The sequence below is a fragment of the Felis catus genome, chromosome B1, assembly GCF_018350175.1.
Source record: "Felis catus isolate Fca126 chromosome B1, F.catus_Fca126_mat1.0, whole genome shotgun sequence".
Lineage (NCBI taxonomy): Eukaryota > Metazoa > Chordata > Mammalia > Carnivora > Felidae > Felis > Felis catus.
In genome coordinates this window covers 175,025,504-175,045,033 of record NC_058371.1, presented here as the reverse complement: position 1 = coordinate 175,045,033, position 19,530 = coordinate 175,025,504, and the positions used below count along the sequence as shown (strand labels likewise).

At 36.7% G+C, this 19,530-nt stretch overlaps 1 protein-coding gene and 1 long non-coding RNA gene across 9 annotated transcripts in view; one reads left to right on the top strand and one right to left on the bottom strand.

Moving 5' to 3' along the window:
- The window catches only part of ARAP2 (ArfGAP with RhoGAP domain, ankyrin repeat and PH domain 2), a 211,663-nt gene that overhangs the window by 121,749 nt on the left and 70,384 nt on the right, over positions 1 to 19,530 (bottom strand). For all 8 annotated transcript variants that reach the window (XM_045056485.1, XM_045056484.1, XM_003985471.6 and 5 more), the window contains 2 exons: positions 16,638 to 16,758; positions 7,872 to 8,050 (listed from right to left, as the gene is read on the bottom strand). In XM_045056485.1, the coding sequence (XP_044912420.1) occupies positions 7,872 to 8,050; positions 16,638 to 16,758 (300 nt within the window). The remainder of the gene's footprint in view (positions 1 to 7,871; positions 8,051 to 16,637; positions 16,759 to 19,530) is intronic.
- The window catches only part of LOC123385090, a 191,906-nt gene that overhangs the window by 168,654 nt on the left and 3,722 nt on the right, over positions 1 to 19,530 (top strand). The gene's annotated exons all lie outside the window — the stretch shown is intronic.

The following is a 19,530-nucleotide window of genomic DNA, read 5'->3' as shown; positions in this document are numbered from 1 at the left end:
GCTTCAGTTCACTCATTTGCAAAATGTAGCAGTACTACACTTCATCATTATGGTGAGGATAAAATCAATATGCTGAAAATGCTTAAAAGAACCCCAGGCACGGAGTAAGTGCTACATAGTCTGGTAAGCTACTGTTACATTATATTTCTACCTCTTGAATTTGAAACCAACTGACCATATTACCTATGAAAAAGTTAATTACAGGAAAATACACAAATTACTAGCAAACATATATAAATTTTTAAAAATGGGGTAGTGGCTGAGTGGCTCAGTCGATTAAGCATCTAACTTCGGCTCAGGTCACGGTCTCACAGTTCATGAGTTCAAGCCCCCCATTGGGCTCTGTACTGAAGCTCAGAGCCTGGAGCCTGCTTCAGATTCTGTCTCCTTCTCACTCTCTGACCCTCCCCAGCTTGTGTTCTGTCTCTGTCTCTGTCTGTCTCTCTCTCTCAAAAATAAATAAACATTAAAAAAAAACGCTAAGGGTTGGGTGGAAGGCAGATGTTAAAAAATAAATTACCTATTAGCTACAATTGTCAGCCATATTCTCATGTTGAAAATTAGGCACAAGTCAGGGATAAGTCACACTTTTAACACTTAAAATGCTATAAACTGGATGGAAAAAAACAGGAGCATGAAAATTCAGAAGGAAATATTACTACAGAAAGCATAAAGCTAAAAACAGATTCTGGAGTAAACAATATCTTACGTTTAATTTGTGGTCATAGAATGTGGGATCTCAAAAAGCATGAATCCCACCACCAGTACTACCATAATGATGGCCATGTTTGGCAAAACAGATATGGATACCTGAAAAGGTGGTCATGACCATGTAGGAGCCATGTGGGTCATGACCACTGGGAGTCAGACCTGGAGGAGAATCCTGGATAAGCCATTTACGGGCCATATGACTACTACCGAGTTATTTACCTACACTCCAATTTTCTTATTTATAAGGACACAGTAATATCTACCTTATACAGCATTATAATAAAAACTGAGTGAAATATAAATTTAGGGTCTAATACATCCAGACAATTTGTGAGTTCTAAATACAGAATTTGTCTTCAATTAAAGTATTTATTTACAGTGACTGAAAGTATTCACACTAATGATTCTATCCTATATACTCAGATTAGAATTAATGATAAATAAGTTACCAAAATACTGAACTGGGTTATATGTGTGAATCTGTAGCACAAATGTGGTTAAAACTACACTTTAAAACTACACAGTGAAAGAGCAAACTACCAGTTTGATTCCTAAACAGAAAAATTAAAGAAGGGTTTGTTAACCCCAAACTCGCTGAAACCTCAAACCTATATTTGGAGATACTGGATGCCAGGTTTCCATGCCAGAAATTTAAGAACTTGGTGCTTAAACATTTGTTGAAAACAGATGTGGCATTGTATGACACTGGCACCAAATTTCCGGGGAAACACCAGATGCAGAGTTTGGCCAGATACAAAACCCAGAGAATTTGAGGCCACCACCTACACCCTGCGCTTCTTTCTGTGCCACTCAACCCACAGCCCTGTGAGGTCGATTTAAATTCTATTAGAGTTTCATTCCCGTGCCAGACACCGGGAACATTATGTAGGGGGACGAGGGGGAATGAGTCTCTTGTTATACCCTGATTTGAGAATGTTTAATCAAGTGAATTTATATAGTTAGAACTTCAATGCCACAATTATCATTAAATGGATACACAAACCCACCAAGCAAGACATCTGGTTGTAATGAACTCACTAATACTGACATGATGCTCAAAAAAACTCATCACACACACACACACAAAACATATATATATATATATATATATATATATATATATATATATATATATGTATTTATATGGAACTGGCTGTCAGGACAACCTGACAAATGGAAACCAAAACCAACTATCTTAAATTTGCCTTACATCCGTTTGCGGAAATTTCATTCAAACAGCAATACCGTGTATATAACTCTACATATGCTTCAGTGTATGTTCATATTTTATTATCTCATTTAAAATTTTAAATACTGGCCTACATACTATGTCCACATCATTTCAAGATAAATTCACAAAATATTTTCCAGAATACAGAAATCTCTATCAGCTTTGAAATAAAAACCAGTTTAATTATATAAACAAAATTCCTACACAATAAAAAAGAATGTAAGGTAAGCCATAGCTCAGAAAAGTGGTTACAGAAAATGACATGATGATTAATGTATTTTTCATACGAAGAGCTTAAATAAATTATCAGAAAAGACAAAAAAAAATCCCAATTAAAAAATGGAGAAAGAAAATCAAGAGACAATTCACAGAAAATAACTTAAAAACAAAATTTAAGAAGAATGATAAGCTCTGGAGTCAAGAAAACAGCTGTAAAGAACCACGAATTCAACAAGCTTATTCTGCAAAATGTTTACTGGGTATCAGCTACTGGCCTGAAACTCCTGAAGACACAGCAGTGAATAAACAATCACATAATTAATTTGAGAATATAAAAATTATAACATGTTTAAGGTTAAAATGAAACTGTTACCTAATTCATGCAGCTAATAGCATTTTAAATGCGAACAATTCTTTAGAAAAAGGTCATAAAAAAGAAAAGGCTACATACAGAAAGCTACCAGAAATCTCATTTATTTTTTTACCACTCTGTGTGTGCTACCCACACTGGAAGGTCAGATCCTAAACAGTAAGCATCCTCTGGTTTCCTACTGTACCCCTAGAGCCTAGAGCGGCACCCAGAAATGAGGTGTCCAGTAAAAACCCATTTTGTAAAATGGATGAATATAGAAACACAGGGAAGTGTGGTATAACCTACACAATCTGAAACACCCAACTCATTTTATACAAAGTTGAAGTAACACTGCAAAAAAATTATCATAATTATAATACATTGCAGGCATGTAAAACATAAGCAGAGACAAGGAAGAGAATATTTGTAAAAATTAAACACTGCGTTTGTGAGATGATGTTAAATAAAGAAATGACATGTAATTTATGTGATAACAGCGCCACAGTGTTTTGCAACTGAGTAATTAGGTAGAGAATTTGTGTCTGGTTCTACTTTGCCAAACTCCTCTCTAACAAATGTTTTTACATATCTCTTCATAGTTCTTTTCTACTTTTTACAACCTGGGGGGGGAAGGGGGTGGGGGGTTGTCTCAGAAATAAGATCCTCTAAGGCATTTCTCCTACTCAGTCCAGAGCTACTGCAAGTTCCAGCTCCTACAATCTGCTGATGAATGAAAGGGAGAGACAGACGTAACAGAAAATAATGAACCTCTGAAGGGAGCAACCGGGAAAATGAAAAGTCCATGTTAATTCCATGGAGTTGAGACATGCCAGTGAAGGGTCCATGAGGGGATGGACCCTTGCCACCATCACACCACGTCTCTTAAAAAAGGCAATAATTATGATAGCCTGTCCTAATAGCTATTTTAACTTAGAAAATTTAAGGTACTGATTCCACAGATTAAGAAAAAGCAAAAGAATTACTGAAAATTATTTGTAGGGATGTTTGACATGGACTCTTAAGGATACGCTTTGGAAGTAGAGAGAAAGCTCTGGAAAGGGTTTAAAATAATCCACAAAATGAGAATACATTTCCAGACAGAGTTCAAGGAACTTATGGGAAATAACAATTTCAAACTGTTTTCCAAACACTGTCCCTTTATGCTGACTTTGCAAATGGAGTTTACTCCACTAGATCATACTCTGGCAATAAAAGTCTACGTTAAGAAAAAGCAATTAAATGATATTGTAGGATTCATAAGATAAAAATTGTAATTTCATTTAAAATTTAGATTTTAGCAAAAATAAATACTAGTGCCTACAGTTCAAAACTATGCACAATTAATAACAGTTTTTCAAATTTTCAAAATTCATTACCACTAATACTGATTATCTTAACATTCCACTTAAATGTTGGCACATTTCAAAATGTTCAATGAGAGGGGCGCCTGGGTGGCTCAGTCGGTTGAGCGTCCGACGTCAGCTCAGGTCACGACCTCGCAGTCCGTGAGTTCGAGCCCCGCGTCAGGCTCTGGGCTGATGGCTCAGAGCCTGGAGCCTGTTTCTGATTCTGTGTCTCCCTCTCTCTCTGCCCCTCCCCCGTTCATGCTCTGTCTCTCTCTGTCTCAAAAATAAACAAACGTCAAAAAAATTTAAAAACAAAACAAACAAAACAAAAAAATGTTCAATGAGAAAAGAGATATACTTCCAAATTAAAGTTAGTAACAAAAAGAAGTATAACAATACCAAGTTGAAGGATGATGAAGTACCCAATGTTGGTTGCAAGCTGTTTTTACACATTTTCCAATTCTAAAAATATCTTGTTCTCTTTACCTAGATGCTTATAACTTTTTAAAGGAAAAAAAAAAAAAACCTCAGAAAAGTGTTTCACTGTGTGTAGTTTTTGGATCACATGTCACTGAAACACATGGGATGCCTTATAATGTGGATTCCAACATTCCATCCCCAGAAATTCTAACTCTACAGTCTGAAATGAGACCAGATAGCTGGAATTTTAACACTCAACTTAAATAATGGCCTTAGAGACAGCAAGCCATCTCTCTTCTTTACATGACACCATTTAAACATAAAGACATTAACTTAATTATCTGAACCAATTAGTAGCAGAGAAAGAATGAAAACCCAGAACTGCTACTCTGTCTATCTCCTTTGCTCTAAATGAACGTTTCAGCTTCCTTTTAAATAATTCTTCAACATATTCTACCTTTCCACCTCTATCCACTGTTTACTCTCTCTGGAATGGCCTCCTGAGTAAATTATGATAACTATGTATAAATAGAGGCAAGAAAAATAAAAATAGTTCATATGTTAGGGTAGTGTAGGCCAATTTTCCTTTTTTTTTTATTCTATTCATACTGTAAGTTATGTGGGCAATAAATTCACTATTTTAAAAGTTTAAAAATGAAAATAATTTAGCTTTGATGCATATAATCAAATTAGATCCAATGCAAATTTAGATACATAAGTTCAAAGCTAACACGTCTTACTTTTTATTTTTTTTTATTTTTTTATTTTTTTTATTTTTTTTAATGTTTATTTTTGAGACAGAGAGAGACAGAGCATGAATGGGGGAGGGTCAGAGAGAGAGGGAGACACAGAATCCGAAGCAGGCTCCAGGCTCTGAGCACAGGCTCTGAGCCTCGGCTCAGAGCCTGACGCGGGCCTCGAACCCACAGACCGTGAGATCATGACCTGAGCCGAAGTCGGACACTCAACCAACTGAGCCACCCAGGCACCCCTATTTTTTTATTTTTAATATAGAATTAAAATTGACATATATTAGGTTCAGGTGTAACACTTGTACATTTTTATAAGTAGATTTTTTTTCCATATTAAAAAAAAAACAAGATTACTTAATGTGTTGTATACTTAAAACTTTCAGAAGGTGCGTTGAAACAATTAACTTTTAGTACTTTTCCTAAATGCAAGCTTTAGTAAAGCCCTCTGCATTCAGGAGAAAGCCTTCCCATTTAGCACATCACCCAAGTTCTTCACACAATCTATTCAACCATGTGAAAAAACCAATGGGCAACTTTCTCCAAGAAAGAAAAGGATACAACAGGATGTAAACGCAGATAAAATTGGAATGGTAAGTGAGGGCCTAAACATAGAAGGCCTTCCTTGATTTGTCCATCCAGTCTTGAGCCACTTAGTTCTTTAAGACTTGACTCTCAAGATCAGGTCCCTTAATACCCAGCTCTATACATCATGATGCAACTTTTTAAAAATAACATATACACAAGCAACAGTATGCACTTTTTAAAGGTACATATAAAGACACGTTAATGCATAGAAAAGGAACTGAAATATACATAACTGAAAATAGGTGTGTGTCTCAAAAGATGAGGAGGGGGTCCAGCATTAATGCTTTCATTTTTAAGAATATACTCATTACTTGCGTACGTGGAAGTGTTTCTAATCTTGAGACTTCATTAGATGCCTTTTTTGCACTTCTCTGTAACTTCTGCATGAGACTAATAAAGCACCGGGCTCCCTATCCATCAAAAACGCCAGTACTGTCTAACTTTTCCTCCTGGAAGACAGGACATGTGTCCTCAGTAAGTGCACGCCTTGCAGACTACCTCACCTGGTAGAATGTGTACTGAATGCACACTCTGAACCTTCTAAGCAACTAAGTTTTTCAAAGAAAAAAGCTTAGTCTATTTCTAAAAGGTCATAGGCCAGAAATGGTCTTTTCTACATACACTTTAAAAAAGTTTGGTATAATGGCTAAGACGCTAGACTTAGAGTCATACAGTTCTGGTTTTGTTATGCATGAAGATCTGCAATCCTTATTCAATCCTCATTTTCCTCATCTATAAAACACGGAAGAGAATATCTTCCTCCTATATTTGTAGGCAAGATTAAAAGGAAATGTTTATAAATTAATTAGCACAATCACTGGTACTCACCAGAGGGCAGTCATTATTGTGTTTTTTATGCTCAATTGCTAATATTAAAGCAATAATTTCATACAACTTCTAATAAAGAAAGTTAATAAAACTTTTAAAAAACATCTACTTTAGGAGAATAACATATACCCACACAATCTAGCTAATGGAAGTGATGAAACTAATATCTGAAGTCCATCAACTCTGTGCAAGTAAAAAATGAATACCTCAATTAATCTGGCAGAGGAACTTCCATACCAATAAATGCAAATTATGCATTTTTAAACTCAATTCCAATGAGAAAAGTTTTAATCATCTTACTTCACAGACAGAAAATGTTCATATTAAGTTCATACACATTATAAGCTGTACATCACTATTCTTGAAGAAGATGCTAACTATCCAAGTTATTAATATGCCAACAGTGCTCCATGATGCCTTCCACAGTTAGCTGGCTAAGAAATCTTATCCAAAACATATAATGAACAAGACCGTGCTGAAGTCCAGAAGATGCCTTAAAGATCTATAGTTAATTTCTTAAAACTACCATTTGTTTTGAGTTTCTATCTCTATTTTTTATGAAAACAACATTTATATCCCAGCTTTCATAACCCATTATGATGTATCACAAAATGAGTTCGTCTTAGATCAGATATACAAAGCACACTGTGTAATTCCACAAATTACTAAGCTAATATATTTTGGGCTAAAAGATTAAGAATTCATTCCACAAAAGGAGTATTTTCCTATACATATTGAACACCAGATATGTCAGAGAAAGGGAAGTCTACCGAATCAAAGTTAACCGAATTTGTTAGAACTATAACATCAGTCTCCTCAAAACAGTTAACTTCTCTATTAAGTCCTTCTATATTACCTAAACTCAGTAAGTCAACGACTCAAGCCTATTTTATATGTGGCATGTGTGTGTATGTATGTGCATATATGAACCATTTGCCTACAGTAAATTATCTCCTCTGCAAGCAACATATCCGCTCAAAAAAATAAATAAAAATGCTGGAAACTCAAGAAAATATATCACCTGTGCCTACTCTTAAAATTTTCTATCATAAAAGAAACAACAGGTGCAGAACTGAGCCTATTTCATCAACAGCTGAATGGTTAATTGGTTCTTAATTTAATTATTATCTCACGCAGTTTTATAACATTACTTCAGGTAAGGAATACTCTTCAAAAATTATTTTCAATGATTTTGTCAGTCTCTTAAAAACATGATGCCTAGCCTCAAATTTGATGTAGATTACGTTCCTGCCACTAGAGGAACTGAGTAAATTCAACAAAATAACACTGTCTTTGTTACATTTAGTGCAGTACTCAAGGCAAAAGCAAGACGCTATAAAGTAAAAACTCTAATAAGTCTAATGAAGCATAGTTGTTAATGTAATCAAGGAACAGCAAATTACAATAGTTGTAACATAGCTCCTCACCTGTTCATTTTTGCAAAGCCACACGCTGTTTCCACTTAACACAGTAAAAATTTTGGCTTTATACCCTCTCAATTCAAGATATCCACATTTCTCAGGTGCAGCAGCTGCTTGAGACTGCAAGGCAGGAGACTGTGATTTCAGTGCATTTAACAGTATGCTGATCCAGTCATTTCTCTCCTCTGAAAATGAAGACAGGAGAAAATACATCCGTACTCATATAAATTATACAGACACAGAAACATGGCAAAGGATCTATTCTCTCTGTAACACATCATTTACAGATTCTTTCCCACAACCGCAATCTAAATGCCCCTGCAGTCTGAGCCAATGGCCCTATTTCCTAAGAGAAAAGAAGTAACACTAGCCAGGTGTTCTGTAACTAATACTGATGGCCTCACCTGGGAGCTTATTAGAATGCAACATCTCAGGGCCATTCAGGACCTGATGAATCAGAATCTTCAGTTTAAGAAGATTCCCAGGTGATCTGAATCTATGTTAATATTTAAGAAGCACTCGTATAGATCATTCATGAGACTGGATTTTTTCTTTTATCAGAAGTAATACTGAGACCAGTTAACACATTTTACCTGGCAACTAAGTTACTCAAATACCCAGAAAATCTTACTTCTGTTACTTAGAGCCTACTCTACTTAAGAGTACGCAAACTTGATAGTCACTCATCCAATCTATTCTCACCAAACAATAACATCTCATTTTGTAAATTAAAATTTAGTCTTCTCCCTCCATAAAAGCCTCCCTCCCTTCAACTATGCATAACACACTGCGTTATGGGCACAGAAATTTGATCCAGTCCCCAAAGAGCAATCAAAGTTGTAAGTCAAGTTAGATATGAACATATAACAGAACACAGAATACTAGAAGTGTCATACAAATGATATCAAATAATACACGAGTCAATTCAATGGAGGTACATGATTTGCTAAAGGTCATACAGCAAGTGTAACATTACCAGAATCAAATGTTTTAACTCTCAATTGTTCACAGCACTAAGGGGGTTGAAAAAGGACTGTGTTAGGTCTTGGAATGAGGAGCATTTGAAAAGACAAAACTGGGGTCCGGTGAGGGAAGAGCAGAACTTTATAACTCTAAACAAAGAAGAACACAAGAACAAAGGCAGGAAGAACCAACATCTGTTCAGGGACTGATAGAGAAGCATATTGATAATTTTGTACTCACAAAGAAATAATAGGAAATACGGCTACAGCTTCTGCAGTATCTGTAAGGAATTTTGCCTCCAAACTTTATTACAGAGGCAAAAAATAAAAAGTCAAGATTCTTAGCAAGGAAGTGACATGATTAGCAAGATGATAGGCAGACCAAACTGAAACTTGGAGATCAGGAATAAGGCAAGAGAGGCTTGAAGTACAATGAAAATGGAAACAAAAGAACACTTGAAAAGTCAAGACATTAAGGGATAGAAAAAATATCTGAAGTTTTAAATAGGTTAGAAGGTATTCACAAAAATTTAAATTAACCGATAGCTTAGTACCCTGACTTGACCAAAGAATGTAAAAGGTTTCATTTTGTTAAGATAACCACCCCAGGTTTTTAGTGCCCTGGCAGCACCTAGGTGGACTGATAATAATGTGTGAATGAAGGTGGCCTACACAAAAGGCGATCCATGGAAGTGGATAAATGTTTAAGGTAAAAGGAGAAGAAATGGACAAATCTTGAGGTATGACTATATCTATGAGGCTGGAAAATGGGCTAGCAAAAAACAGAGAGGTGGTTATCAAGGCAAAAGGAAAAAAACAAAACAAAACAAAAAACACACAACAGAATTCTACGTAGGAAAAATGATCAAGAAGGAAGAGGAAGGAAAGAATAAGCTGGCCCAAGCTTGGAAAATTGGATAGTATCTCAGATCTAAGACCTGTCTGGAAAGAATAACTCCACTGTGGATTGATGTAAGTCTCCATATTAGACTTGCTTACATTCCAAATGAACCCTAAGTTATGTTATAACAAGACTTAATTTTTAAATTATCTTTATTCCTGATCACCTTCAACACTACTAAAAACAGTTGTGCCTTAAATGATGAAGGCCAAAGTATGTATTAAATCTCATTCAACAATGCTTTACTTCAGGTATTTCACAATCCCCAGGTAATAGTGCCCACGTATCGGGAGGAAATAATTTATCCAAATTCCTCAGCATCATTAGAAACTAAAGCACATGAAAATATTCAAGTAACGAAGTCAATGTGAATACGCAGCACTGACTCTACAAGTTTAAGTTTATTTATTTGACAAAGAGAGAGAGAGAAAGAGAGAGAGAGAGAGAGAGAGAGCAAGCGAGAGTGAGCAAGCAAGAGCGAGCGAGCGAGCAGGGAAGGTGCATTGAGAGACGAAGAGAATCCCTGACATGGGCTTGACCCCACAAACCGTGAGATCATGACCTGAGCCAAAATCAAGAGTCAGATGCTCAAATGACTGAGTCACCTGGACACCCCTAGTCTACATTTTAGACCTACATGAACAGACCCAGACTGCACTATGATAATTTTTTACATTTTCAGTAACAACAACAAACCTTCCATTGGTTATTACTTGTGATTAGTTTCACACAAAATATTCTTGCCAAGTAAACAGCACAGAATGTTTTTTATTTGTATTAATCTGCATAAATCATTTAGTTTGAAATGTAGATTTTTTTTATTGAAAAGAAACCTACCTTAGGTTTTTATTTTCTTTTAATTTTTATTGAAATATAAACATACAATGGCCTATTAGTTTCAGGTGTACAACAGGATTCAACCATTCTATCCATTACTCAGTGCTCATCAAGATAAGTGCACTCTTAACCCCCTTTATCTATCTCATGCATTCCGACTGCACCTTGCCTCTAGGCAACCTCCAGTTAGTTCTCCATATGTAAGAGCCTGTTTTTCTCTTTTTTTTCTTTATTTTGTTTTAAATTCTTAAAATTTAAATTTAAGATTCTAAATTCCACATGAGTGAAATCATATGGTATTTGTCTTTCTCTAACTTATTTCATTTTGTAGGTCATCACTTTATGAACTAGGCCAAACTGTTTATGGTTTCTATTGCTATTACGTATCTCAGTTTCTCAGGAAAATAATTTGAAACTGGCATTTGTGGCTGTTAGACTTAAACATATTATGGTTACATCTCAACAAATGGTTCTTTTATAGCCTAGAACTATTACCTAGCTCCGGAGCGCCTCATTTACTAATAGGAAGTTAACAGTCATGAATAAATACAAGAATTAATAGTAACATTCAGTTTATTCTTAATTACCCATGCCAATGGAGATAAACAGTGATACAGATAATTCTAACATAATAAAACAGATTACAAGCATCATTGGTATTTGGCTGTGTAATGTGTGTATCCTTAGACATGGGGAATATGCTTTGGCAAGTCATAATATTCCAAGTCAAATATTGATTTTCCCTTGGGCTAAATGTCTTGGGCAAAGCAAGATACTATGCTAGCTTCTGCCTACTCTTCACACCAAGGTTCTTTTATTCTTTCTAATAACAAATATTTACTGAGTGTCTAACTTGATCTTAGCACTGTGCTAATAAGCACTATTCCTTAGAGAATATGCTCTGACCTAAACATGGCTTTGCTCAAAGCAGAGCACTCCGGGTTGGAAAAAGGGAAAACAAACAAAATCACCACTTTCTTATAATTATTCTAGAATGTAAATAAAAGACAATGATCCCCTCAAACTAGTTTTTGAGGTTTTCAGGAATGAATGCCAACTACTGTAAGAAACAAAAAGTAAAGGGGCACCTGGGTAGCTCAGTCAGTTAAGTGTCCTACTCTTGATTTTGGCTCAGGTCATGATCTCATGGGTTCATGGGATCATGCCCCACATTGGGCTCTGCACTGACAGCACTAAGCCTGTCCAGGATTCTGTCTCCCCACCTCTCTCTGCCCCTCCTCCGCTTGTTCATGTTCACTCTCTCAAATAAGTAAACATTAAAAAAAAAAAAAAAAGTTAAGAAACAACAACAAAAACCAACAGGAGAGACAATATTTTCTGACCACTGCATTTAGGAGTAGGCATATTCATTAGCAGCATAAAGGATTGATTATACTAGGGATAATTATACTTGGGCAACATGAGGGCTGTGTATAAGATTAGTGACAGAAGCTAATGCTTCAGATGGACCTTTACTTTTGATATGCTAATATAACTGAACCAAAAAGTCCTCAATGTAACCCATGATCAATTTTAGGGAAGAAAGTATCTGCACACACCATGGCTGTTCATAAAATCAATAACCATTCATTCACACAAATATTTCCTGAGTGCCTACTAGGTTCCAAGAACTATTCTGAATACCAGGAATGGAAGCGTGAACAAAACAGACCACAGCCTTACTCTCCTGGAGTTTGCCCTCTGGTCAAAGGAGGAAGGCAATAAAACACAGGTATGTAATCTATTACACATTGACAAGTGCAAGGGGACAAAGAAAAAGCAAGGGATGGAGCACATAAGAAATATAAACTTCTTAAGCTGGGTACTAGAAAAAGCCTCAGAAAGAAGGCAACGGTTAGGCCAAAGCCTAAAGAAAGAGGAAGTGATGGAACAAGTCAGGAGGATGGCTGGTGGAAGAGCATTCCAGGTTAAAGAAAGCAGCAGTCAGTGTCAATGCCCTGGAGCAACAGAAGAATTGTTGAAATGCAGTGAGTGAGGGAAAGCCCAGAAGGAGATAAGGACAAACAGACCAGAACCAGAGCACGTAGGGGCTCTTGGACAGAAGTACTTTACTCTCAGTGAGATGGAGAGACAACACAGCATCTGAAGTGGATGGATGTGATCTGACTTCTTTGATGAATGATCCCTGACAGCTGTGTAGAAAAATAGGCCTGCAGTCGATCAAAGGAGGTTATTACAAAACCCAGATAGAGGCAGTGGCTTGCATTAGAGTCGTAATGACAGAGGTTTTGAGAATTAAGAATGCAGGCATATTTCCAAAGTCGAAATGATCAGATGTGCTGATGGACTGGATGCGAGATATGAAAGGAAAAGATTCAAGAAAGACTCCACAGTTTGCGACCCAGTATGATAATCCACCAACGTATACAATGGAGAACTTTTTTTTTAAGTTTATTTTTTTATTTTGAAAGAGAAAGAGAGAGCAGGGGAGGGACAGAGAGGCAGAGATAGAGAATCCCAAACAGGCTTCATAGTGTCAGAGCAGAGCCCGATGTGGGGCTAGATCCCATGAAGTGTCAGACTATGACTTGAGTCAAAATCAAGAGTAGGACACTTAACCGACTGAGCCATTCCAGCTGCCCCGACAGTGAAGAACTTATAATTCCCCTGGCTCTTACTCCAGCCAGTTAATGCTCCATGACTCACTTCTAAAAACATTGACTATTTCAAGGCAGGTAAGTCTACTTGTCCAAAATAACTGAGGGAAATATATGTTTCTTACCCAAATGTTTGTTAAAAAAAATAAATAAAAATTTAAAAAACAAATAATAAATAAATAAGCTTTGCAGTATCATTGCTGCCACTGGAGGGCTGTAAAATGCTGTCTGGAAACAGAGTCAAAAGGAAAAACAGCTGCCTGCCTCCCAGGGGTTTAGAATTAGCTTAGGTGGACAGGAACATGAGCCTATGGCTGATCGCTAGTACTGAAAATGGCCCAGGAACACAAATGACGACCACTCAGAATTCTTAGGCCCTTTTCTAAGGACGCAAACTGCCAACTCAAAACATCACCTTCTTTTTGAAATACCGCATCTATATGTGTGGCCACAGGTGCCAGGGAATACAGACTGGAAAGATCATCAGCGGTTATGACCCTGTGGCCAATTCCAATGGTTCTGCTCCAGGACAAAGGAATCCGACTAAATTTTTTATTTTAGGAAGAGTATTTACAAAATGCTATTACCTCAATATAATTCACTTTCAACGAAGAGCATAACAATACCGCACTAAGAAACATGGGGGAATTGAAGCCTTTGAAACTTTGTGGGAAAAAGTTGCCAAACTGTAACCTATCTAAGCAATGTCAGTGGGCAATGCAGCAGTTTAGAAATAGGGACACTGGTTACAGGGGAGACAGAGAGTAGCTGTTGTACATAGGATTTTCAGAACCTTCTCATCAAAAATGGAGAATTCATTTCTGCTATGATGTCGAACCATTTTCCCTTTGTGTTCTCAACTTTCATCTTGCTTCTTCATTAGACTGAAGTAAAGTTTCATCTGGCTTAAAGTTCATAAAGTCAAATATTTCATAAGCCACTAAGGTTGATTTCTCAATTCCCAGAAAGTAAAAAATAATCAACCATTTGTATTCAGGAAAGGAGAAAAAAAAACAAGAAAACATACTTAGCTTCTTGTTGAAGGTTCCATACTAAATACATAGACACACATACACCATTTACACATGTATACATACACACACACACACACATCTACGTATATCTAGCTTTAAAAATGTTAGTTACTATGTAAAAAGGACTTTCAAAGAAAATAACTTGCTCAGTAATTCCATTTGGATAGTCTCAGTTTTTACTGAAGCAGTATTTTCATGCTTTTAAAACTTAGAGACCTAAAACTTATTTAACAAATAATAATTTATACCAAAGTTTTACTGCAATTATACTATTTATGTATCAATTATGTGATATATGAACTACACATGAACTACATATCACAGAAGGACATTGGTCGATTGTAAACATGTAACTTTGAAACGTGTGGGTTGATATATTCTACTTAAATGTGTCTGTTTAACTTTTAACTACAGTAAGTAAATATGGCTAAACAGATTTCCACACAGGTTGGAAGCTTTATTTAGTATGGTCTGTCTTAACACGCAAGTTATGTGGCATATGTGAAATTCGTTTTGAGAAGCCAAGGAGAAAGTGATAAGCACCTCAAAGAAACAGACAGTCACCTTCTGGGCAGAGGAAACCAAAGCATAAGGAAAGATCCTCAGGATATCCAGTCGAGAAGAGAGTATCTTAGGCTTTCCTGGCCATACACTCTGCAACTACTCAGTGCTGTCTGAGGCACAAGGGCAGCCACAGACAATATGTAAATGAACGACAATGGCTCTGATCTAAAAGGTTTTATTTACAAAAACAAGCAGAGGTCAGATTTAGGTTATAAGCCATGTTTTGCCAACCCCTTCCCTAGACTATAGCTCTCAATGCCTTTTTAAATAGCAAGTCAAGTAAGAAACACTCTTTCCATTACGTATGTACAACAGATACCTAGGTAGCTCTCACAATACAATGCTAACTACAAGCGAGGCACTTTGATAGTTCTTATTCTATTCCATGTTCGTTTTTCTGTTTTGGGGGATTTTTTATTTATTTTTTATTTATTTTTTTTCAACGTTTATTTATTTTTTGGGACAGAGAGAGACAAAGCATGAACGCGGGAGGGGCAGAGAGAGAGGGAGACACAGAATTGGAAACAGGCTCCAGGCTCTGAGCCATCAACCCAGAGCCCGACGCGGGGCTCGAACTCACGGACCGCGAGATCGTGACCTGGCTGAAGTCGAACGCTTAACCGACTGCGCCACCCAGGCGCCCCTTGGGGGGATTTTTTAAAATACCATCGGAAACCACTGAGTTGATCTCACAAATGGCTAGTGATTCACAGTGAAAAAAAGCTGCTTCAGTGTGAACAGCAGCTGGAATTTATGAGTTACTGATTATCCCAAGGAATAATGAAAGCTTTCTAGGAATATATAAGATTCATTGAATGTTTTCATTCATTCATTGAATGAATGATTCACTCATTCATTTGCCATGCACTGGTATATGTTCTAGGAATCTAGCAGTATAAAAAGACAAATACTGTCCCCAATATAGCTAATATAGTTTATAAAGACGTAAATTGTGATATGTGTAAAATTGAGTAATTGTAAAACCTACATCTCTCACAAGATCATTGTGAAAAATGAAGCACAAGTATTTAGTAAGTTCTCCATATCATCATTATTCAATTAAGTACCAAGAAGTATTTTCAAAATCAAGCTGAGCTATAATCTATACTAAAATAAAACCTTTACAATAAATTAAAATTATAATTCTTTAATTAATGAAGATGGCTTTACCTATATTATTTAAAAGCAGTGAGTATGTTACAATATATAGTAATGATATATTGACAGTCAAAGTATACAACAGAGAACTCTTAGCTCTCCCGGCTCTCCCTCCTTCCCACCTCCAAAAGTCAGAAAAGATCTAAGGATTTAAAATGACTCCATCCACAGCCCAACTACATGCCATCTAATTTTCACCATCAACTGACCTATAGCAGATGATGAAGGTAAAAAGAATTTAAAAAAATATAAAAGATGTTCTAAAATCTGTTTCAGTATGACATGTGTTCAGTTAAACCTGCCTAAGGAAACTTCCATAAAACCAACTTTTAATAGTTAGAAAAATGTTTTTGCATATCAAATAACTACTCTGCATTATCAAAACAACAGCTAAAACATGGACTCTAGGAGCAGAGATTTTTGCCTACTTTTTTTTTTCCACTGCCATATATCCAGAATTTAGAGGAATTCTTGTCACTTAGTAGATCCTAAGTATTTGCTGCATGCAAGAATAGTAAAAAACAAATGACTTGTCAACTTGTTTATTAGGGCATTCAAAAGAACATAAAATGTAAATTATTTAAAAGTAACATATTTAAAGATTTCTTGACATTTGCAGCTTAATTGGTTTATCAGTCTTCTGATTGGTCAGAAATTAATGTCTGAGTGTTTTTACAAAGATAAAAAAATAATCTTACCTTCTTTTTCTACTCTAAAAACAAAAGTTCTTTGTGTTGTAACAACTTCAAATTTGTTGTCTCCTTGAACTCGTACCGTAGATATAGCAGAAAGAGGAATTATTCCTTTTGAATACTTCTCCTGTGTTCGTTAGAGAAAAAAATAAATAAGACAAATTAAAATGCAATTCTCATGACCTTATCAGAAATAGAATGGTAGCATATTTACAGGTGCTTCTCTTTCATAATTCTAAGCTAAATTTTTTAGATGACATACAAATAGTATATATATCCTCATTCACACCTAACACCTCAGAAAGGAAAATATTAAATGGCCCTTTCAAGTAAGATATCTTTTCAATTTTCTCATCTGGAATTAAAAATAAAAGGCAAAGAATCAAACACAATTGTAGTAGACCAGCAATATACAGTTCCAAAAACCAACACTATGTTTTTTAAAACAATCTGATCAAAATGATCTTATGGTGTTTGCAGGCATCTGCTGGCCATAATGGGTACTGTAACTAAACTATTTCAAAACTACTATTACACATTGTGAACAAAATGTATCTCAAACCCCAGATTGCTGGATCATATTAAATATATTACTCAATGGTTCTAATCATGATCTTAATATCACAACTGCATCAGTTTACCTGTAATTCCCCAATAAAAAAGACGAAAGAGTTAAAAAGATGGATAGGACTGTTTGCAACTGGCACATACGTACAACTGGGGCTGTATGCAACTGGCATTTACATTTTATCATCTTGCTCAAGAAGATCTTCCTGAAGACTCTTGTTAGCTTTCTCTGTCTTCATTTTTCTGGATCCACCAACACCATTCATCACAATGACCACCCTGCCATTTCAGCTAATTAGCTATTAAGTGTGTAATATTTACTGGGCCTCGTGTTGGAAAGAAAATTCCAGGGGCAGCTGGGCATCTCAGTCAGTCAAGCAGCTGACTTTGGCTCAGGTCATGATCTCATGGTTCGTGAGGTCGAGCCCTGCACTGGGCTCTGTGCTGACAGTCGGAGCCTGGAGCCTGCTCTGGATTCTGTGTCTCCCTCTCTCTCTGCCCCTCCCCTGCTGGCGCTCATGCGTGCGCACGAGGATGTGTGTCTCAAAAATAAATAAATGTTAAAAAAATTAAAAAAAAAAAAAGAAAATTCCAAATAGTATTTATACATTCAAGGAGTCTCAAACTGAAAGCCCAGCTAATGTAATGAAAGAAAAGTTTAAAACTGAGCACAAACCACGGAATATACAGGTCCAAAGACGGGAACTCTCAGCTCTGCTTAAAAGAGATCAGATGTGTTTTCACAGACATAATGATATTAGAGCCTGACTTGAAGAAACCTTAAGTTTACCAGATAACCGGTTAGACAGCATTAATAATAGAGGTGTAAGGAGAGAAATAAGAGGATCCACAGTGTAAAGTCAAAAGAGGTGAATCTGGGGCGCCTGGGTGGTGCAGTCGGTTAAGCGTCCGACTTCAGCCAGGTCACGATCTCGCGGTCTGTGAGTTCGAGCCCCGCGTCGGGCTCTGGGCTGATGGCTCCGAGCCTGGAGCCTGTTTCCGATTCTGTGTCTCCCTCTCTCTCTGCCCCTCCCCCGTTCATGCTCTGTGTCTCTCTGTCCCAAAAATAAATAAAAACGTGGAAAAAAAAATTAAAAAAAAAAAAGAGGTGAATCTGGAAACATACATCAAAGGACACATTTCGAAAGATCTTAAATATCAAAAGAATTTGAACACATCTTTATGGGGCTTCTTCTACTATTTACACCATTATTCATGGAACCCTCATTTTTGAGCAGACCCCAAAGTATCTGAAGCAACTTGTTAGGAAAAAAAAAAAAATCATTAAACCATTCCATGCAGATTTCGCCTCGGGTCATGATCTTGTGGCTCATGAGTTCCAGCTCCGTGTCAGACTCTTGCACTGACAGCTCAGAGCCTGGAACCTACTTCAGATTCTGTGTCTCCCTCTCTCTCTGCCCCTCTCCTGCTCATGCTGTATCTCTCTTTCTCTCTCAAAAATAAATAAACATTAAAAAATTTTTTTAAAGGGGCACCTTGGTGGCTCAGTTGGTTAAGCGTCCAACTTTGGCTCAGGTCATGATCCAGCTCCAGTTCATGAGTTCAAGCACCACGTGAGGCTCTTGTACTGACAGCTCAGAGCCTGGAGTCTGCTTAGGATTCTGTGTGTGTCTCTCTCTGCTGCCCCTCCCTTGCTTGGGCTCTGTCTCTCTCTCTCTCTCACAAAATTAAACTTTTTTTTTTTTTTTTTAATTTAAACCATTCCAGGCAGAGAACAAGTGCCAAGGTCATATTCCTCTCAGTGGCAAACTTCTGCCATGCATACCAGAGAGGTAAGGAACAGTCACCGTCAGCAACATGGTGTTCTACTGGGAGGTTATCCTCTGCCAGTTGACAAGATACACTATACTATCCTATTTCCCTCTACTCCTTTGTTGGCTTCTTCTCTTCCAATGCCTCTGCTCCAATCTGCCATCCCTGACTACTATATGTACACATCAAAACTCTATGCATTCAACACCATTTAAAATGCCAATGCCACAAAAGCTTTCCCACATCCCCTCACACAGCCAAAACTGGTAAGATATCTGAACTGTAATTGAAGATGTTGAGTGGGCAACCTCACAGAAAAAGAAGGATGTCAAGAAGTAAGTACAAGGCAGCTTTTCTTCTCCTGGTTTTCCTTTTTGCTTGTTTGGGGGTTTTTTTGTGTATATTTTTTTGTTTTTATTTTTTATATTTTCTAAAAAAATCCCTTCTTACCAACTTTCAGCTACCAACTTTCTGAGGAAAATTCTCAAATCTGTTCGGTCAACTCCAGCCCCATATTTCAAGTCGTCAATTGTATATATAACTATCCCATAAGCACCTC